The sequence below is a fragment of the Pezoporus occidentalis genome, unplaced genomic scaffold (genome assembly GCF_034315485.1).
Source record: "Pezoporus occidentalis ecotype Australia unplaced genomic scaffold, CSIRO_AGI_Poc_V1 ctg53, whole genome shotgun sequence".
NCBI lineage: Eukaryota > Metazoa > Chordata > Aves > Psittaciformes > Psittacidae > Pezoporus > Pezoporus occidentalis.
The window spans coordinates 3,919,650-3,942,752 of NW_026915866.1; the positions used below are offsets into that span (position 1 = coordinate 3,919,650).

General features: G+C 36.5%; 1 protein-coding gene across 1 annotated transcript in view; it reads left to right on the plus strand.

The window, feature by feature from the left end:
* Nucleotides 1-23,103, plus strand: part of GRID2 (glutamate ionotropic receptor delta type subunit 2) — a 735,631-nt gene that overhangs the window by 130,661 nt on the left and 581,867 nt on the right. Inside the window, exon 2 of the mRNA XM_062637614.1 lies at nucleotides 17,223-17,378. Coding sequence (XP_062493598.1) covers nucleotides 17,223-17,378 — 156 coding nt within the window. The remainder of the gene's footprint in view (nucleotides 1-17,222; nucleotides 17,379-23,103) is intronic.

Here is a 23,103-nt window from a genome sequence, read left to right on the forward strand (position 1 = left end):
GGGAAAGAGAGCAGGTGAGAAGAGAGTGCAAAAAAAGACCCAGGCATTAGTAAACACGCTACAGAAAACCAAGATTAAGAAGGAATTAATGAGATTTTTGAAGAGGACCCACACTTGATTGTGTCCTAGGCTGAGGTCACATAACAAGTTTCTTTCAGAAACATTTCCCAAGGGTATTATTTGGTAATCAACCCTATTACCCAGTTAGCAAGTTAAAGGTGAAGAATGTGGGTGGTGAAAAATTACCAAGGGAGATGTGTTATTTCCAAACTCTGCAGATGGAGCATCCCAGAAATTTCGGTATATTTTGCTCAATGATCCTTTAAAAATACATGGAGTTTTTGTTGTTTCTTTGCTGGGGGAGTTTGTTAGTTTGTTTGGTTGGTTTTTAATCATTCACAGTGGGGCATGATCAGGGCAGAATGCACTGTCCAGTCTTTTAATACCACTTGAAACTTTTGTCAAAGAACTCAACCTTGGCAAGCCATTTCATTTTACCTTATTTCTTCATGTATTTGTAGAGTTTGAAGTTAAATGGTACTACTCAGTAATCAAGCAAATCTTTCATACTTAAGTGTTGTTATCAGAAGCAGCATTAGGCTGGGAAACAGTGGCAAAGTTTAAAAATGATTCAGTGTGTAACCTGCGGATCAGGGGTAGCCTGTAACCTTAAGTACTTAAGTACTGTAATCTTAAGCGCACATCTCCTTCTTTCCCTCCTCCTAAGGGTTTATGCTGTTTATTCAATTTCTGGATGTCACTTTTAGGATATCTTGCCGTTTAGAAAATAATACTCTGTTGTTTGCAGGTGTCTAAGCTTTCCTGAAACTGATTGATTGATAGGCCTCTGGGTTGTTTTTTTTATCCCACTCTGCCTAACGTCATTTATTTCTTGTTTGATTCCCTGTCATTGCAGTAAGCTATCTCTTTAGATACCTCTCTTCTTCCTAAAGCTTGAGGGTTAAAAAGAGTAATGCAATGCAGTCTATTTGATTGATAAAGAATAGATATCACAGTCTTTCCTATTTTGTCTAGCAGGGTTACTTTCTGTCACTTGACAGCCTCTCCCTGTAGGTAGTAGTTTCAGTCTTCTTTCAAATGTGTGTAGGCCAGAACCCTAGCAGCTTATGTTTTGATTTTATTCATAGTGGCTGCGGCATCTCTTGAGGAAGTTCCTTTACTTGACCGTAGGAAAGGCAAGAGATGGAATTCCCTACATTTTCCCTAAGGGGAAGCCTGAAAGGAACGAGTTTGAAGTGTGCATACATTTTATTGTTGTTGTTTAAGCTCAAGGATAGTTGCCAGTTTAATCTGTTTTGAAAATTAAACAAAACTGGAGCCGCCTTCTGGATTTTCATTGACTTTTAAGGTTCTTGCTCCAAAAGTTCTGAGCTTGAGTCTATGTCAGGTCTCAAGCTTTTCTGGGGGGACAGTTCACCCACATGTTCATTTACCAGTAGGAAAAAAAACAACATCTGAATAAGATCCAGGCCTTACTGAAGTCCTAGACAGTGTTTTTTTTCTCAGGAAATGTGTCCATTTGTGACATTGCAGCTAAAATACTTTCCTAGAAGGTAACACCTTTTTCCTTTCTTTCACTTCATAATTTCTAAATCTTTTTACAAAATAAACCAATTTTTATTAGCATTTACTAAGATTGATTTAATTTTTCTAACATTTTATTGTGACTTAAAGAATTATTTCTTTACCTGGATATGAAAAAAAAAAAATGCAGAAAAGATAGAATTTTTCATTGAAAGTGGTAGAACAGAAATTGTCTCAAATACCTGTAGCGCATTCAGACTTTACCCATATCTGGATCCCAACTTGCACGTCTCGTGTAAAGTTGTCTAACTCAACACAAACTCTGCCTGCCTGCAAACACAGAGCTGGCTTAGGCTGAGTTATTGGTCAAATGGCTGGTTAGGCTGCTTGTCTTCAAAAAGAACATGATTAAATTTTGGGAGGCTTCTCCCTTCAGTACCTGATTGTTGTAAAGCAATAATGAGATATGTGCACTTCATTAATACATGTATATATGTGTGTGTATGGCAGCACACATGCATGCATTGGAGAGGTGTGTTCTCCCAGCAGAGGCCTTCTTTGAAACTCTCTGATCCTTGTAGTGAGAAGGAATGCAGTGAATTTTCCTAACAGATTGGTTTAGTTTCAAAAGGAGAAAAATACTTCCTGCTTCCCAAGGGGTGATTTTTGGAGTCCTTTCATGGAAAAAAAAAATAAAAAAATTAAACATGCATGTGTTCCTTTTAAAGAGTAACTCCGGCAGATGCAGCATGTTTTGCAGCATATTCTTCTTGAATCCAATGGGATGAGTGTAAATTGCCAACAACAGCAACAAAAGATTGTGGTGGGGGGAGGCAGAGGGAGAAACAGAAAATGTGTTGACAGTGGATCTGACCGACACAGTCCAAAACAATAGGAGGCATGTTTAGCATGACTGGCTCTATTCATTCTCCTGTCAGTACTTGGCATGCCTGCCTCTCAAAGGCAGCAAAGCTGCAGGAAGTGTCTCTTCCTCACACAATATATAGAGAAATTTTCTTGACACTGTATTCCTCAGCTGCAAATGGGTGGTCCTAGTGGCTTTTTGATAAGCATGCAGCTTTAACAGGTTTGGTAACAATAGTTATGATGCTAAATAATAGTATGCATGGATGAGAAAAGTTTATAATATAAATCAGCCTAGTGAATGTTGACTGGGTAAGCTTTTCGCTCATGTTATACAGCACAGTATTTGAGCCTGCTGAAATATGTAGGAAAAAGAGTCTTCGTAACCTATAAATGCCATTTTTCTGGTTTAGATTACCTAGGGTGGCGCGTGATCAGCTGCTCTTCAGTAATGTGTTTACCTTGCAGCTGACTTGCAGCTTGTGCCACATTTTCCTTCAAGTACAACCTCAGGTCACTATTTAATCACCTGCCAAGCCCTTTAAGTTGGCAAGGAAGATGCTTGAGAACGACATGTAAAAAGTGAACCTCCAGTTACTCTATATTTGCAGTACTTCAGCACAGTATTTCACTTGCACAATAGTACTCTGTTGTAGAACAACCGCAGCCACTTCAGGCTGCCTGGATAATTCCTCCAACCCCACTGCAAATCCATAGGACGTAATGCAAAGACAGAAACTCTTTTTCAGTAATTTGCTTGCCATTTCTGCCTCTTTTTTATTAGTATCATCTGCAGCTTCCAGAGCTGCTCTTTTCACATGAACTCCTGTTTGTATGATTTGCAATTAAAAAGGAAAGTATATTTGATATATATTCATATATATATATATATATAAACCAAATATATATTAAAGTATCTTCAATTCATTTATAGTGCAACTTATACTAATGAACATATGAAGATTCCCGATGGAGGGTTTCAGTCTATATCTTCTGGTGATTTGTTGCTTCCTACAGTAAGAGCAAACTCTTAGCATTGGTTTCCCATGCTTGATAAAAACCTTTCTGTCTGTTTATTATCCATACCCTACAAGCATTGAGTCTCCCATACTTTATGAGAATCTGGTTTTGAATATTGTTTTTTTTTTAAAGATCATGCCATGTGCTCAAGTTGTGCAGAGATATCGAGCAGACCTGCATGCATTGATAATCTGTTCAGGAATGTGGGTCAAATGTCAAGGTCTTCCTGAAATCCACAGAGGTTTTTGAGGCTTCTCAGGAAATGTTTCACAAATAATCTTTCTGAAAATTAGTTCTAGTTTCTGAAAGAAGAACTTGATTATATCCCTACGAGGACTGTTTCAGTACATGAAGAGCGTAAGTAGGTGAAAGGCAAGTTAGCTTCTCTGCAGTGATTATCATGATTGCTCTCCTGCTTGCTGCTGAAAAAAACCTTTTACAGGCTTCCTTTTTATTGAAATGGTAACAAATATTTTTTTGAAAAACACAGACACTATTTCCAGTATCTGAGGGTAACCTGGTACTTCTGTTTGCAGTAGAACCATCATGCAGTTGTTGAAATTCGGTTCTACTCCCTTTTACTTTAAGAAGATGATCAAGATTTTGATATGATTACTAAAAACTGAGTATGGTGTTTGATAGTGAAAAGTCAGTAAAAAGTAGCCCAAGATATTTTGATTTATCGTTTAAATGGGAGTGGAGTTGCAGATTGTAATTGATTCTTCAAGTGTTTTTGGTAACATAGGCTATGAAATATACTGTCAATGAAAGGCGCATGGATAGCTGTTTACTGCTGGATTCTTAGAAAAAATAATCTCATTATGGGAATTTATTAGAAAATATTGCCCCTTTTTCATTTAAGCAGTGATTATGGCTCCTTATTCACTCTTAATTATTATTTGATGATCTTAGTTTACATAAATCTCTTACTCTGAATTCAGGTATTTGTTTTGTTCCTGTAATTCTCTCTAACTCTTCTGCACAATTCTGAGAACAAAGTAACCTAATAAAACAAGAACAAGTACAAAAACTTCAGGTAATACGCAAATTTATATTTGTAATATGGTAAATGGACTCTTCAACAGTCATATGGAACAGGAAGTTGGAAGAATTTATGTGTGGAAATGTAGGTGAAAATTTTAAGATTTTATAATGACTTAGTGGCATAAGAACTGACCCCACAAGCTTTTTGTCAGATTTGCTACTTTTTTACTTTTGGGTCCTTACTCTTTGATGGTGCAACCATCTCTGAAAAAAATGAAGCTTGAGACGTGGACTCATATATAATGGACTATATACACTGAAGAATGGTAAAGGAATAGTTAGTCTTTGTTAGCGTTGTCATTTTTAAATATTCTAGTATAAAGCCTATAAACCTCAAAAGACCTACTTGGCCAGTTTGTATTTCATTTTTGAAGGATCTGCCTTCACTTTGAAAATGCAATGTGCCATTTTCTCTTGGGGGAAACACTCTTTTGCTTCTTCACTTTGAGAGTATGCATGTGTGAGTATTCACAGAGGATAATTCTATACAGTGTTCCCCTTCTGTGAGCTTGTATATGTGTTTTAATTTTCTAATCTAAGTTTCCATGAGTTTCATATTGCAGGGTGGCTTATTGGAGATGCAGATATAATAGTGTTACCTTTTAGAGTGATGTTTTCATTTATATAGAGATAAGTAGAACTTCCCTGCCACTTTATGTAAGGATGATCGATTGAGAGGTTTTTTTTAAGTCATTAGAAGAGTCAATGAGAGATTATTGAGAGAGTTTTTTTAAAGTTATTAGAAAAGCAAAATATGGTAAGTCATTTATCTTTGAACCTGATTAATAGTTCCTTTCCAATTGTCTATACATATGTATTCAGACACGGAGAAAGAAGATACTAAAAGCAGAAATAGATACAAAAAGCTTCTGAGAATAGGTAACTATTCCAAAACCAGCTTATGTGAGGTGGAATAGCCAGGTTACCCAGGTATGGAACTTCAGGGTAAAATCCTGGGGCTTAGATCAGAAACATACATGGTCTGCAGGTGTTTATTGTGTTTATGTTTGTTCTGAGATGAAAACTGAAACTTCCGCCACAATGCATCTTGGTTTCTATAAACATAGCTGATGACAAAGGTGTGCTTTCAATCTGGCTCATGAGTTGTGAGAAGCAGAGAAGGATAGTACAAAGGTCTTTTGGGATTTACAGCCTTGAATCTTCTACAGGACTGAGATGCATGAATTCTCTTACCTGTGAAATACAGTGGAATGGGGTGGGGTGTGTCCTGCAGTTTCCTTTTGTGTGCTGGGACGTTATCAAAGAAATTGTAAAAAGTGGCTCCAGATCTCTTAATCAGTTTTATTCTGTCTCAGGAGTTTAAACTATGATGTCCCATGAAAATGTCCTGACCACCATCGCAGTGTCCCTGTAGCAGAACATATTTACAGCACTGGTGAAGATGTTCTGTAGTCCAGAAAATTGTTGAAAGCCTATTGATTCAAACCCCAGGAAAGTGAAGAAGGGATTGGAAGAGATCTAGCATGGGAAATAATTAGTTCAATAAAGAAATACCTACTTTTAAAAATGAAGGATTTGGAGTCATGCCCACAGCTGTGATTTACGTCCTAGAACTGCTTTTTCTGTTGCTATCAAATATAGGATATTTAGATATCCTCTTTTTGCTTGGAAACAGGCCAACAGTTTAAATATAAAAAAAAATATCTTCTAAGAAACCAGCTGTGTTTGAAACAGTCTGCTGGGGAATTCCTGTAGGAATGATTAATTTTGCAGGGTTTTAACTGACCACGAGTAAGGAAATCAAGTACCAGGAGTTATTGGTGGAAGAAGCATGTATATTAGGTAGAATTCTAGTGTAAGTCTTGTGGAGAAATTTGGAAAATTAATTCAACATTCTGCCAGATAAAATGGGTCAAAATATACTCAAGGTATTCTGTATAAATTGCTAATACTACAGTACTAGTTAATTAAAATGATGCAGTAATAATTAAGTGATACAGTAATAATGAGATTCAAAACCTATAGACAAATTTTAAAGTTTTATTGTCTAATCATGTGATAAGCCTTCAGGCAAAGTCAGTGTAAGAATAGTTTACTCATCTTTTCCCAAATCATAGAAGGACTTGATTAAGGCAGAAGTAACTGGAAAATGGAGCTAAATGTATCCACTGAAGTATTAAAGTGCAAAGGGCAGAATTTGGATTCTAGGGTTGAATGTAACGCATCCTGCTTTGTAAAATAATTTCCTAATCTCATGTAATGAACTTCATATTTCCTGCTTACAGTGATTACTGGGGTTGTTTTCTCAAAGTTGCAGAAGTAGTTTATATGAAATGTCTTTTAAACCAGTGACCAGGGAGAGCTGCTAATACGAAAAGTATGAACGTTATGCTTCTCACATGGATCTTCCTGTGCATTCGTCACTTAAGTATTTATCAAATGTGACAGAAAATAAAATGCACATTCTTTACAGGTACAGTTCTGCTGACTCAGAGAAAAAAACCTCTTGATCTGTTCCCAGGATGTTGGTAGCAGGAACTGGTTTAAGTTGTACTAGTGCTTTGCCAAAAAGTGATTATATTTTTTTATGATAGTGGTGTGTTTGCTTGTTCTTTTTCATTGCTTTTGTAAATTAATAAGAAAATTTTCTCAAAATGGCTGGCTACAACTAGCTGCTGTCAGAGTGCTTCTTTCTCACTTTGGTTGACTCCTCACAAACTGGAATTGATCCGTAGAGATCATGCAGTAATAACAGGTTTTATCCTTCCACAAGTATCACTTCTGGATATTTTTTTGATTAATTTTCCAGTCTCTACATGTTACATTTGAATGTGGTTAATGACAGAATTTTTTTCTTGTTTTCTGTGTGCAATTCTAACTTTTATTTTCTTTAGCTACTTTCCAGATTGCATTTGTTTTCTTTCTAATTTAATTTAATTCTAATTTAGATCAGATCTTAAAACTTAAAGCCTTTGCCTAAACTACTGGATATCGAGTCCATTCAAGTTAGAATGATTTTCAAGACATTACACGCAACATTTTTGTCACCTTTAGCTTACAATCACTTCACTTAAAAAAAAAACAAAACAAAAACCAACCAACCAAACAAACAAAAAAAAAAGAAAACGAACCAAAATCTACAACTACTCCTCCAAACAAAAAACCTGCCACCTCTCTTTTCATCTGAAATTTTCAGGTAAAGCAGGATCTACAATAATAGCATACTTTCTGTTATTTTAATATCAGTGTTCTAAGATTATGATATGTGTTAAGTGATGGGAATAGAGACAGGTACTTTGAATTGTAATTTTTTATTAGATTCTTCTAATTTTGACAGGTGACTAATTACTGAATATCTGAGCAAGTCCCTGCACAAATGCTTAATATTCCTTATTCTAAAAAATGGGAATATAATTACTCACTTGCGTATGGCTTTTTATAAATTGTTCTTGACAGGGAATAACTTAAACCAAATGCATGCTTCTAGATTTCATTTAAAAAAGAAAAGGCTAGTTTCTCAAAAATATTTGTGTATTTGGGGTTGTTTGAGTTACTTGAATTTATAACAAATCTGGAGCTGGAGGTTGACATTAGGCTTCATTTATTTCTTCTATGGTTATTTCTTTAAATTGTAAACGGGTAGGTTTGCAGCCTGAGGTTTGTAAATAACCTATTGCATGGCACTATCTTAGGAAGTCCTCTAAAAATGTGGGAAAGAGGAAGGGAATTTTGAGTTGAAAGAGGTGTCTGACACATCCACAGTTTATGGAAATAGCTCAGCTGCTGCCTTAATCTTACCTTTTTTACTTTGCCTTCTTAGAGCACAAAAATTATAGAAGCTGATGGAAGAAACAGCTGTTCTTCATTCCTCATGCAGTTTCTGTCTTAGAATCAGAAATTATGACTTGATTAAAAAAAAAAAATATATAGACATATATTGCACCCTAGAAACTACTCTTTAGCAGAACTTGACTACATTTAATTGACTTGCAGTGAGGCTTTGGGAAATGTAAATTCACAGGCATTTCATATTACAACATTATGATTTTCAAAGAGCTTTATATTGCTGAAGAACTGTAGCGCTATTAAAAACAACGTGTGAAATCAAATTGCAGCAGAGAATGTTAGGAATTTAAGTTAGGCATTTTTGGTTTTATTTCTTGTATCTCATGTAGAATGACATTAAGCTTTCCTTATTCTCCACTTCTTTTACCCTTTCTGAAATAGAAGCATCATTACCAGAATTTATTGGGTGAATTTTTTGAAAAAAATAAGGTTTAACTCAGCTTATCTGTGAGTTATATTCTGAGAGTCTGTTTTTTTTTATACACACTTGTTAATGCCAAGTTGTGAATGTAGAAGTTATTCTCTCTAACCATGAGTAAGAACTACGAAGATGATATTGCACTATCCTCTATAAAGAATAGCAAGGAGTTAAGGTATTCAGCATCTATGATCATAAAGTCACTTGGAGCCCGTAGTCCTGAATATTTGGAGACCAAATTTTGGAGCAACATGGGTTGTTCTTTTACCAAAATGGTGTAATACAGATTTAACAATTGAGGGGAGTGGCACTAGTTTAACAAAACCTGTACTGAGAAGTAAATAATAAACATGCTAATAGAAATGGGGTCATTTATATGCTTTTGAGAAAGTGGCTGTTTCTGAAGGCATTTTTGTATGCATGTTTGTGTTGAAATTGGACACCAATGGCTTCCAGATTTGTTACCCTCTGTGTAAGATAAGAATGAAAGAGACTACCTATGTTAATTTTCAACTGAAATCTAAATTGCACTCTACAGGACAGTCCTGCCTTGGCAAGAAAATGGGCTAGATGACTATGAGACTGATTTGTTTGGTTTCTTCCAGCTCAGACATTCTAAAAGCATGTTTGTGTGTAGACTTGCTGAATGCCTATCCTCAATCAGAATAAAGACCTGCTGTAAAGAATAGAAAAGCTGTTTAAGAAAAGGATTAATTTCAAAGTCAGCCTTTGCATTTTTAGGTAGACACATAAACCATTTTTTTGCTGCTGCTTTCCTCCCTGTTATTTAATTCTTGACTGTGGCATTCAGAACACTGCACATGGTATCAGATTTTTAAAAGCAATATATTTAACAGGGATCTGTCTGTGATACCTGGGGGGTAGATAAAGCTGGACGGAGCTTTGAGCAACGTGGTCTAGTGGAAGGTGTCCCTGCCAATGGCCAGGGGTTTGGAAATAGATGATCTTTAAAGGTCCCTTCCAACCCATAATTCTATGAGTCTATGATATGCTTACTCAGCACCTCTTAATCTTATTTTTTTATATTGGATAGGAGGCTGGATTTATATATTGTGTGGTACTCAAGAAATAACCTCTTATTCCAGTGATACCCTCCTGATGGCAATCTTTAGTGTCAACACCTGTATTTCAGTGTTGTAAACCAGGCTGCTTCTACTGCATGGAAAGGTTCAACTAATTGAAGCAAAAGGCTCGTGTAAATTTCGAAGTGAAATAGAAAAGGAGAAAAAACAACAAAAAAACCTGTAAAAACAAACCAAAAAATCCCCAGAAAAATGCCCTCCAGAAAAATCTCACACTGTAATCTTTGCGCTTTTACATCTGTGTGTGTATGTAGGCATACATTTGTGTGTTAACATCTCTCGCATATTGGTAATCTTGTTCTTCAAAGTTCAACTGCTAATGGAGCAAGGTGCCACAGCAGCTCTTTGTCATAAAGAAATGGTCTGGCAGCAGTCTTCCACTGTCTCTACCTAGCAGTCTACATCATTTGATTAATTAAAGCATTAATTTGTCTTTCAAAAGCTACAATGCAAACTTGCATGTAGATGCAGAGCAATGAGTGTGAGATCAGAGACAATAAGCAATGACAAATGCTTAACAACAATTTAGGGGGCTTTTAGGATGCAGTCATCCTTGCTGACATTGCTGTGAGAGGTATTCTTGAATTCACAGGCAGGGGCTAATAAAAGTGATGAAATGGTATATGGAGTGTTTGCTTTGGTTCTAAAACAGCATATAAGAAAGCTCTGAATGTACATCATAAGGTTTATTTTAAATATTTTTTTAAAGAATGCAGATACTATTCTGCAAATTTATGATAATCACACTAACTTTCTCTATGTGATATTAATGTGGCAATAATATCTACCAAACCAGATGCTTTTCACAGCTAGACCCCAACTTGATAGTTATGGATATGACAGAAAACATGAAAACTTCTCATTATTGTCAGCTCATTTGTTGCATAATGAATGTGAAGTTATTATCAGTGTAGTTAATCACCACATCAAGTTTATAGTGGAACAGTGTGCAGAAGATGTCTTAATTCTTATCCTGTGAAAGGTACATTGTGTATAAAATGTACTGTTTATATGATGGTAATATTGTGCTCTGCTGCATCTGCAGAAGAAAATAGCAGTCTCTAGTGCCACAACAGGTGTCTGTGCAGTACTTTTCAATTTTCAGAAACAAATTCTTTGTGGCTCTGCAATTTGTGCAATCAGTTGTCTATAAAAATGCAAGACGTATGTTGATTGTTATTCCTTTGATATAATAGTTTTTACACTCCTTTTCTGCTGAAGGATCGCTTAAGTTAATGATACTGTAGAACAATTGAGAAGGGATTTTATTATTTACCAGGAGCTTTTCTATAACTGACTTTTATTGGTTGCATTACTGTGAGACTGGGACATTAAAAAAAACACCATGCTTCAGCAGAAGAATGGAGAGACTTTTCTGTGTTTAGGTGATAACAGCACTTTTCTTACTTCCATTTTATTTGAAACAGACTTTGCCTCTAGCAGTTTGCCAGATTAAAAAAGCTCTGAAATTTCTCATTCACCTCTTTGTTTCAAATATTTTAAGTTAGAAAACAAAAAACAACAAAGGGAAGGAATTGCTGTATCATTTACATGATGTTCCAGACATATAACTCCACTGAGAACAGGGGGTTAATCGTTTAAAAAGGGAACAGAAATTGTATATTTTTATGGTGTAGCTCCCAGAGTGAGCAGAGATACCTTCTGAATTGGCTAAAGTAAGTGGTGCCATAGAAAGGTGGCAGCACTATATTCAGTTCAGCAAAGAGTATCACTTTAAGCTGTGACTTGAGAGAGGTATATTCATATTACTACAAATGCATGCAATGCATTTGCTGAACTTAGGTGTGAATGGGAAAACATGATGGAAGACTCCTTCATTCTCCAGTCCAGCCTTTTAACCTTTGATTAAATTGTTGTGTCCAACTAAAAAAGTAGCTACTCCTATTCCTTAAATACCAGTAATGTACAACTTGTTTGCATAAGCCCCCCAGAGTGCAGAACAAGATGGCAAGATTTGCAGGGAGGATGGCTTCCCTGGAAAATAATGTAGATTTTTTTTTTATTTATTTATATTTTGGGGTGGGGTTTTCTTTTTCATGTGTTCTGATTACAGTCACACTGATTAAGTGTGGACTATGTATTTATTAATTTTGCTAAATTTTTGTTTAGATTTAAAATGGATGTACTTATGGTTGATTAAAGAATGTGTTTTAGAGATAGCAACTAGTATGCAGACATATGTAATGTGTGGTCAACCACTGTCAGTGATCTTGGGGAAACTGTCATTGCTCATTGTATGGCTGGGAAAAACATCAATTCTTATCTAACAGAAGCAGACCTTTACAAAAGACTACTGAAAAAAAAAATTACAGTAGGCCTGTAGTAGTAGAGTTGATCCAGCCCCGCTGCTCTTGTGAGACCCCACTTTAACTGCTGTGTGAAGTTCTGATGTCCCCAACATAAGAAGGACATGGAGCTGTTGGAGCAAGTCCAGAGGAGGGCCATGAGAATGATAAGGGGGCTGGAAATCTTGCCTTTACCATTTGGTGGGATGGGGAACATGACTTTCTCTGCAGAATGAGCTAGCCTAGATGCACACTGGTGCTAAGAATTTTGTGCTGCAGAATAGGGAGTCTCTAGGGAGCAAAAACATAAGTCTGATGACTTTAGATGCAAGGGACTGGCTTTGCCCTGAGCTACACCACATTGGCCCTGTGTGAGCTGGCCATGGTCTGCAAAGGCTGGTGGGGTTCAACTCCCAAGCCCTGTGCCATGCCTGGCTCTCAGTGTGATATGTGACATAGCTGAGGACTCATCTAGTGGAAACTCCCTCCTAATACAAAGGATTTCCACTCTCTTTGTGCTGCAGTGACAAAATCAAGCTTACTGTGCCCTGTTGGGTTTCTAAAACTTACACAACTTACAAGAGAAAGGATAAGCATGCTGATGTTTTCCCTTCATTGAAAAAATCAGGATACGATCGCATATACTCAGTTGTCGATAGAGAAACTTAACAGCAGCTCTAAATGTGTCACAAGAGAAATTTAGGGTCTAGCTCTACTAATGCATGCTGAATGCCATGATAATGGGAGTTGCTTGCGCAAGGAAAGGTCTCTGTATATGACCTTCTAAATTCCTACATGAGCCAGACTCTCAAATGTGTCAACTCTCTCTTGTTCTCGTTGACAATAATTCTGTTATAATATAATTTGCCTTCTAAAGCTGTGCATATTCATTCATTCAGACCCGATAGTATGTGGTATAGCCAGGCATTTCCCATTAGAGTTAATAATTAATATATTCTATAAAAATTTTCCCAACTAGACACTTGTATGACCTAGAAATAACATGGCATTTTATTCTACAGTGTATCTAAAATATCAGTCTCATTGATTTAAGCCCCAGAAATTAATGTCTCCTAACCTTACTTCATACTGGGGAGCTAGACCTGTGATGGTGTGCTCGTAGCCTTGAAGGATGTCTCAGATCAGACTTGCCCTGAGGACTCAAACCCCCCAGCTTCCAGTTCTGAGTGTTAGCAGTGTGGCTATCCTTCTCCCAGCAGGTGCATTAAGTTTATCATTCAGAACAATAATGCAATAACAGCAGTTGTGAAAATACGGTGGAATTGGATTCAGACACTAGAACAGGCTGGCAGTATCAGTAGAACAAAGAATTTTCATAGAATTATCAGCTGCCAAGAACATCAGCTAGTTGCTCAAAAAGTTACTGTGTTTTACACTTCCTCGTTTACTTCCTTTTCTCTCCAAACATACATGGAATTGTGAACTAGTAAATTACTAGGCAAAGTGTATCTTATTTTTGTTGGTAAGATGTGTGTGTAATGTTCTAACGTGAAACACAAACTTACTTACTTAAATTGAACTGTGACCTCAGTTCGCAATAGCATTTGGTCCACGTACTCTGCCTCCTCTTTGAAACAAGGTGCTTAATTTCCTGAGACTAATATGGGGCACTGAGGTCCAGAAACATCGCACTTTCATCGATAATCAAATTATAATACTTGAAAACACTGCAAGTTGTGGACTTTGTCCTTTCTCACTCAGTAGAAAGATGAACATTGGTTTAAATCTCTTCACACTTCATCCTTCCAGTGACAACACATTTCCCATTTTCATGTTTTGTGGGACAGTTTCACTAGACTGCAAATTACTCTAGACGTAGCTAAAAATATTTAATTTGGGTTATATTTTTGTATGCATGGGTCAGCAGGACAAGTGATCTTTGTGAAAAGCCTTTCTGATGAGGTCATTGGTACTTGGTGGACATATTGAGCGTTTGTATGATTTGGTCTGTATCCATTTAAATTGACAGATTTCTGGTTGACATGGTCAAATGCAGATGAGATAGTTAATTAAGCACAAAGAATTCTCTTCTAAGCTAGAGGACATTATTGATGTGCTGAGGGTTTTTTAAAAGCCAGTAGAGAATTACATTTGTGCTGTCCTCATCCAGATTCTGAAATAAAGCTGAAAGTAACGACATGCTAATAAAACAGAAGGGGGAAGCTAGCGCAAAGTATTTGCTGTGTCAGCATGTCAACTCCTGACACAATCATGGGAATACTCGTTGAGTATAGTTAGAAATGACATGTTTAGTGCGAGGCCTGTTTCAGCTGAGGTGAGCAGTGGGGGTAGAAATGAACAGTATCTATTTTGTATGATTTTGAAGACTCTTTCCCACTGTAAATAGTTTTGTTGCATCATTTTCTAGAGAGTGAGTGTCTTACAATATCTGTAGGAATAATTTGCTTCTTCTACTCAACTGTTCATTACATTCTGATCTCTTAGAGACAAAAGTTTTCATTTTGGACACATGCTCCAAATAAATTCGCAGTCATTCCATTTCTCTCATTTTGCAGCTGTACATGAGGAAAAGAGAGAGTAAGAGCTCTCAGTATGGGAGTAGTTGTAAAGTGTGATACCCTTTATTTGTTCAGCTGTGCAAGGCTGAGAAAGGGGAGCAAAAGCATAGGAGTTTATTAGGGATATCTGTGTGTGAAACAAAGTTTCTCAGGAGATTCCTCTGGCAAGTGTGCTGTCTTGGGAGCAGTTCTCTGCTGCCCGGTGGAAGGGCTACGTGGCCGAATAGGGTTTTTTGTGATAGAGCATGCAAAAGGAACAGTATATACCTTGTACTTTTCTGTATCCTCTACTCAGTAAATGACCTAGATTATTTTGGGGACAAAGCCAGACTGAAGATGGCATTTCCCAGCTGTAGAATAAGAAGCTGTACTCCGCGGTATTGGCTGGAATGTCTTTGTTTTGCCATGCTGTTCTGCAACACAGACAGCATCTGTCCTGTGCATGTGCATGAAACCTGTGCATGTTCACTACCTTCCAGTGCGGCATTTGTTACAGAATTGCTCCACAGGGATAGAATTTGACTAATTACTATCATTATTATCCACTTTTATTTTTTTTTCTTCTTAGTTTTAACAGCCTTTCATTTTAGCAGCCTGTAAAATTGTTGCTTCAGATGTTTATTTACAGTGTTTGCTGGGCTATGTTGTCATCAGCATGTGTGGTTTTGGTTTGAACAGTTCCATGTGATTAGAAAAAAACATTTTAAGGAATATAATTGGACAAAGTCTTTTGTACCATTAAGTGCTACATGGATACACAAATAGTCATCTTTGTGGATAAGACATGGTTTGCAGTACCTTGTGTCTTTGCATACCAGAAGTATTCTCAGACATTTGAAGCTTTGCATTATGGAGCGAAATAAAACAAGGAAAATAGAAAGGTGGGCAAGAGAGAGAATGAATATGTTCAGCTGAGATTTGCACAGAGATGACAGGTGAATGAGGTGGAGAGGTAAAGAACAGCTGTTCCAGATGGCAGCAGCTTCAGGAGGGAAAATGCTAGAGTCAGAGCGGTCAGATTGTAGGAAGAGATGATGCTCATGTAGGATGAGTGGTGCTGGCAGGGAGATGAGTGTTAGAGGTCAGTGGGAAAAACAGAGTAAATACTGTGCATGAAGTTTATTTCTTTTAAAGTAGACACTTCCTATAAATTTATCTTTTTTCAGTTCTTTTCAGCACTGATTGCAGGTATTTTCTTGAAATCATCAGTGATCAGCATTTTCTATTATCTTTGGCTGCCTCACCACTTACGCTGCCTTAGTTGAGTTTTGTGTTGACAGCAGACACTCAAGTATAAATAAACCTGAAAACTGGAGAAATTTCATAATGATTAAATACAGTTTTCAGAAGTCTGTTTTTGAAGCATCCCTTCTGTCTTTTCTGCCTGGAAATGAAAGCTTTAAAGGTGCTTGAAAATCTAATAGGCCCTGATTTGAGGGTTTGAAACAAATAACATTCTTCATAGGATTATAACAGTGTAATACGAGCCATTTCTGCGTAAATAGTTCATAGAAGAAGCAAATGTAAAATAATATGAAATTAGTGATGCTGAAAGAGCACTATAGTTTCAAGCGAGAAAAAAACCCTAGAATTTCTGGATTAGCCTTGGAGTTCTTTCTCAGCACACCTGTCTGTGTATGGACACCCTCACTCTGCCAACTCCTCCTAAGTTTAAAAGTTTCCAGTTTCTGATGAATCATAGAATGGGTTGGAAAGGACCACAAGATCATCTAGTTTCAGCACCCCTGCCATGGGCAGGGAGGCCTCACACTAGACCATGTCAGCCAAGGCTCTGTCCAACCTGGCCTTGAACACTGCCAGAGATGGAGAATTTACCACTTCTTTAGGCAACCTGTTCCAGTGCCTCACCACCCTCACAGTAAAGAACATTTTTCTTATATCTAACCTGAACTTTCCCTATTTAAGTTTGAACCCATTGCCTCTTGTCCTATTGCTACAGTCCATGATGAAGAGTCTCTTTCTGGCATCCCTGTAGGCCCCTTCAGATATTGGAAGGCTGCTGTGATCATGATTTTTCCTGAGTGTTGCTATCATTTTAGGCTTATTCTCAACTCATTTAAACTTTATATTTTTTAATTGTCACTTGGCATGATATTAAATATATATCCTATATAAGATACATACATATCACCTATAAATAATATTTATATTGAATATATATCCTATAAATATATATCCCTAGTAGCAGTTATTCAGTATACTAAATGGCACTGTTGGAATGGTAATTAGTTCTCATTTCTTAGCCATGTTCCTACACAGATAACTTGTTTCGTGTTTAATTAGATTTACCCAATATTTCTAGCTGGAGTCTATGCATCTCTTCGACTTATATCTTAATTTACATAAAAATGTAGAAATTCTGTATATTGTGAAGCTCTGTGTTGAGACAACTGCTTTTCACGAGTGAGTGAAAGGATGATGTTATAGTGTAAAATGTCTTAAATGCTTATGATGAACACATTGGGACACTGCAGGTGAAAGGTGCAATGTGATTTTTTTTGTGTTTTGTTTTTTTTTTTTGTTTTGTTTTGTTTTGTTTTTTTAATTTCCCCAGGGGCAATTTTTGATGAATCTGCCAAAAAAGATGAGGAAGTTTTTCGAATGGCAGTTGCTGATCTCAACCAAAATGATGAAATCTTACAAACGGAGAAAATCACGTGTTCAGTGACATTTGTGGATGGCAACAATCCATTTCAGGCGGTTCAAGAAGGTAGGACATCTAAACAGATTTTTCTGCTGTTGTTTCTGCAGAGACATGCAAAATGCTACCTAGCTTTATAAGGAATTTGTAAGTTTTGCTGGCTTCTTTATATATGGGATATAAAATATTGCATATAATATGATTTAGCCATTGTGGTTTGTGTTGCTATAGTGAGTTCAAGCTATAAACTTGGATTTTATCCATTTTGTAAGCAAAAGCTCTTGATAAAGTGGTAGAGAACTCAGACAGTTTGCCTACACCTTCCTTCTTTTGCAGGCTGCTTTGAAGTTACTGTCAAACCAATAGTCTTTAATTTATGATGTCTTATGCTAGCTTTCAGTGTAACTTCATATATCTAGCAGCACCTAGTTGGAAAACATAGGTTGTTGTGTGGATAACCTTTTCAGCACATACACCTGAAAAAGATAGCTGTTTTGTAAGATGGATTAGAGACTCAAAAAGCGACCTGTGTCCAATATGATTTTGTACTCAGTCCATCCTTTGTCATTCTCCAATTATTGGTCAAGAGATGAGGATGTTGCGCTGGGCTCCTGTGGTAGCAGTAGGATGATAACGGGACTCAATATTTGAAATCCCTCTGAGCTGGATTAGTAAATCACTGGTGTGACTGAGCAGTTTTCATGCAGCTAAAACAGCTGTATGAAGTCTTTAGAAATATGGCTTCAAATTTATTTTCTAAACATTCATTACTTCTTTATTGTTCTGGCACAATAATTTCTGTCTGAGATGGTTGATGCTTATTGTAGGCATATTATTAAACTTTTCTTAATGAGAAAACAAAATTTTGATGCCTTTTTATATCCTTGTTGGCTCTGTATTGATACTTGATGTGGATCTTGAGATTGAGGCAGCAAACATGCACAGTTGCTCTGATACTTGTGAAATCAAAGGTTAGTACCTACTTGGCTTCAGTGGACTGTTTACAAGGCAATGTTAATGAAAAAGACTTTAATACTTGATGACTACTTTTTATAGTGACAGTCTTAATTTTTGCGAATTTAAGATTTTTTTGGTTTGTTAAATTTTACAAATGGATACACCTATATGATGAGAAGATTGCAGTCTGGGCTTGATATAAGGGTGAGGCAGAAAAAGTTGGAATTTTGAAAATATTCCAGTCAGAATCAAATCTATTTTAATCTTAAAAGACCAACATAAAAACTGAAGCTATTCGATACTTCTAGAATCCAGAGGTAGAAAATGGGTGAGGTCAGTCTTTTTTTAGATGATTTCTGAACTGTTAGTATTTAAGCTTTTTTCCAGTTCATCCAGGATGGATAATGTTAGCTGATGCCCTGTGATTAACAGTGATTAACACTGAAATTTATAAATTTATTTCCTTTATCACTGTGGTAGAGCAGTTGCAAATTACTTCACAGAATGACATTTTAAGCAGCTTACTTATTTCTAACTTAAAGAAAATAGGAGCATCTAGTGAAGTAGAACATTCCAAATGAGTTAATGACCCAATATTTCAATAGCTAATTACTTATTTTTTGCAAAATTTGTATATGTAATTTCTTGGCAAATATCTTGGTATAGTCAATATTTGAAATGTGAATCAAGTAGCTTTGATATAAATTTTATTACCATGTGTTGGAAAAAAAAAAGATTTTTTGTGATATTGATGAGCTCAAGAAAATATTTGCCAGTAAAACCTGTTTCTTGTAAATGCATGTCATGGCTAGCAAAGCCTCATAATTGCTATTGTTTAAGTGCCCTGTGTTTTGTTCAGCATAATTTGAGTGAAGAACAAAGGCTGCATCTTTTGCATGCATGTATCTGTGAATTTTTGCTTGTTGAAGTGTTTTACCACTGTTAATGTTTCTTTTAATTTGTTTTAAATGAATATAGGCATAAGCTGCACTATATATAACGTTTCAATTACACTTTTCTCCGTTTCTTCTTTCTTCCACATCTTCATGTCCCTTGCCCCTGGTTTTTAACTGTATTTCTTACAAGTGTTAATAGCAGAGAAGGGGACCTCTATAACTGTTGCCACATATTTCATGGTTTATCCCTTGGGAAAACACTTTGCTAAAATGCACTACACCAAACACCAGAAAAAAAGATCATTTAAAGACTCAAACCATTTCTGTATTCCATTTCTAAAACAAGTACTAGAATGAGGCTAAATCTCATGTTCTTGAGTGTGTGGTTTTCAGAATGCCAAAACTTACCATTTCCACGCCAGCATGATCCTTTTATTGAGAGCATAACATTAATATGAGTCTGAGGTACCTTTGTCTCTTCTATCAAAGTAGTGCCTAATGTGTAAAACCCATATTATTTATTTATTATATTCTACTCTTTATTTATTTAGATTGTTTTTAATGTAAACTGTAAACTGCTTGGAGTTTATTTTGGTTTAGTTCACAATTTATTTTTTTGTGTGTGTGTGTGTGTGGTTATGGCACTTTTCATCTTGTCCAAATTGCAGAACAGCCTTTAAAAAAAGAGCTTTCAATATTTAGTAAAATGTTAATTTGAAGTATTAAATCCATAATAACAACTTAGAATCAGTCCAAATTTGTCTGAAATATGTCCCTTTTAGTGAATAGGTTCTTAAAAAAACTTGCCTAGGATTTTAAATTTTTAAAAAACCAAGAAGTCATAAGCAAAGATCTGAAAGAACAAGACATTAGGTACAGGAGATGTATTTACAAATTTATTTTTCATAATAATCCACTAATGGACCTCATGTATTATTGCTACCTTTTGTTTCATTTTATTAGCAAAATTAGGAAGTAACTCCCAAACAGTGTAAACAGGAACACTCAGATACTTAATATTGATTTTGGAATTTAAAGATAATTAATTTGAAAGGATTGACTGCCTTGTGGTACTTGCTGTTCTTCCCTCTAAATCTGTTTTTATAAATTATTACTGTGCCCTGAAATGTCTTCCATTTGTATCTGAGGGCATCTCATTAACAGTTCTGATTGGCACACTAAGGCAGTATTGCAAAGCTGAGTGGTTTTATCCTAGAAGAGCTGTGAATGACTTGCGCCATAATATCATTGGAAGTGCCCTGAGGGACGATTTATAGGAATGTTCTGGTGCATGGAAATAGGAGGTGAAATTTAGTTTCCTTAAGTTAGGGAGACTTTTCTCCCCTTCACTGTATGTTCTGTCAGAAAGGGCCAACAGTGAGCCTGGTGCTTTACTGTGCAGCTCATGCTTGAATGTCAACCTCGTGGGGTGTTACAGGCACCCATCAGGATGTGATAAGTTTGAGGTTGCCCTATGAGGTGGGAGGCATGTCCAGGGAAAGCCTGGCTGGTAGGTCAGCATAAGGACCAGTGAGGTGCAGCCCAGTTGCTGGGATGTGTCACAGTGGCATGCATCTGTGGAGATTTCCAACAGAGCATGTTCCTTTGTCTCTTCCTCTTTTCTCAGTACAAAATACTTCACAATAATTGCAATACTCTTGTATGTGATGTCTCAACATATTTGTGGGCCTGTGTTACTGTGAGAGGAAGAATATTGTAGCTGGCTTTTTTTGCTGTGGCCCCATAAGATGCTACAAAGGGAAAGCAGGAATTGGAAGTTTTCTTTGTATAGAGAGTGATGGAGGTAGGGATAGTCAGGTTTTGCATGGTAGCAAGTCAGTATTTTAGCGCTAAGAAACAATGAATTTTGATGCCAGAACCATACTGGTGGCAATAATATACATTAGTGTAAACTACTTCCTTTCTTGTGAGACTTCAAATAGGGTGGGACATGCTTTCAAACAGGTTAGAGTTTGACAATATACTTAAAGTGTAATTATTTTTGAAAAGTCATGTTTCTGTATTTCTTTTTAATGGACAGTTTGGGGTTTTTTTGGTTCACTGGAAAATTTGGTCAAAATTGTTACATCACTTCTTTTTTGTGTGTCAGAATGTCATTGTGTTCTTTTATCTCTCATTTTCATTATTCTTGTGCTTACCTCAATACACTAATAATTAAAGCCTAAATTTTGTGTTTGAAATCCTGCTATTTCCTCCAAGCCTTAATTTATTAGTAATATGATCATACGATTGCTGAATGGCTAATGTGAAATATGCAATAGCTTGTGCATTTTTGTGGGATTCTCTGCTGAGTTATCTTGGTAGACAGGCCACTAAGTATCTGTTTCAAACAACTGCTAATGATTCCCTAAACCTTTCTTGTCATCTAAACATTTTCCACAAAGTCTTGCATATACTTGTAATACTGATTTACTTATATTTGGGGAAAGGTGTTTTACATTGATGCAGGTTTTATTGTCTGCTGTAATTCCTATCCTAAGGCAAATAGACTGAGGGGGGGCTTTGTTAACTGGAACCAGAGGTAATACTTTTGCTCATGCTGATACGCCTCCCCAGGCAGCACGGTTTCTACAGCTATCATGCTGCCATTTCCACTTGCACACCAAGAGTTACAGAGCAAACTCTGCAGGTGTTTGCAGTGCTTGAGGCATCTGCAGCATCTGGAGGGTTGCTGGAGCTCAGCAAGACCTATGTCCAAAGATGTGCAGGGATGTGCAGGGTCTTTGGAGATTCATTGCCAATGTTTTAAGCGTTATAACAAACACTTTATCTGATGCTCATATCTTTTTATCTTGCTTCTTTCTCCTATCTCCTTTTTTTTTAATGTCATATTTTGCCTATCTTAAATAATATTTTTAGTAACCCAGTGTTTTCCTACTATAGGCAACCTATAACGCATGACAAGTAGATTTGACTGATGCTGTTTGAAGTCCACTTTGTTTGACAGGTTTTCCTATTGTAATCATATATATATGGGGGAGTATTTCTATTTTTTTTAAACCAACCTTTTTGTCATTCATGTTAGTCACCAGAGTATGCTTACAGACACCAACTCAAGCCTTCGTAATGGCTTTTGAAAGCTTATTGTGATCAGTGAAGTAAATAAGGCAGTGAGTCATAACTAAATGGGATTCAGCTGTAGAGCAGCAGAGGTTTGTAGGGCAGCAATAAGTATGAAGGTCACATGCAGGATTTTATTCAAGCAAAGGTTTATGGTCAGGAATTATGGCCTGATGGGTACATCTGCTTTGGTCTTTGGGACTAGATGAATGTAATAAGATTGTCTTTTCCAGTTTCTCTGATTGCTGTAGAGACCTGTTTAAATCCACAGATTTCATGGACTACTAAACTTTCTTTCACTTTGTGTCAGTTTTTTCTTCATATTTCTCAGCCTTTCTTGTGCTGTTTATTAACCAGTACATGTTAGGTTTGAGATGAAACCTTTACAGGCTTGCACTTCTTCACTGCCCTTCTATTTCATTTCAGGTTTTCCTTTCTTATTTCCCAATAAAATGGATTTTCATGTGAAATGATATTGCTAATACTGAGGAAGAAAAAATCATTTTCAACCAGGATTTGAACTATAAAAAGTTAAGGGAGAAAAGGAGGAGAAGCATTTAAAAAGTAAGACAGCATTCCATTGTAAAATCAGAAACTGTTGGAAACGTTTGCAATTGCAAATCGATTGTATCAATAGTACTTCAGAAAATATGGCAAGATACCTCTTTTGAATTACCTATCCTCTGTGTATCCACATAACGTACCGCCATTAGTGGTGCTGTGCCCTGTTCTTAAATACTGGGTGAGAAGCCTGTACTCACACAGGCTTTGTTCTCATTTTAGTCCTGCTAACCCCACAAAATCAATCAGATCTCCAATTTGCATAAATGCACCACGGGAGTCCAAGTGTTGGCAGCTTA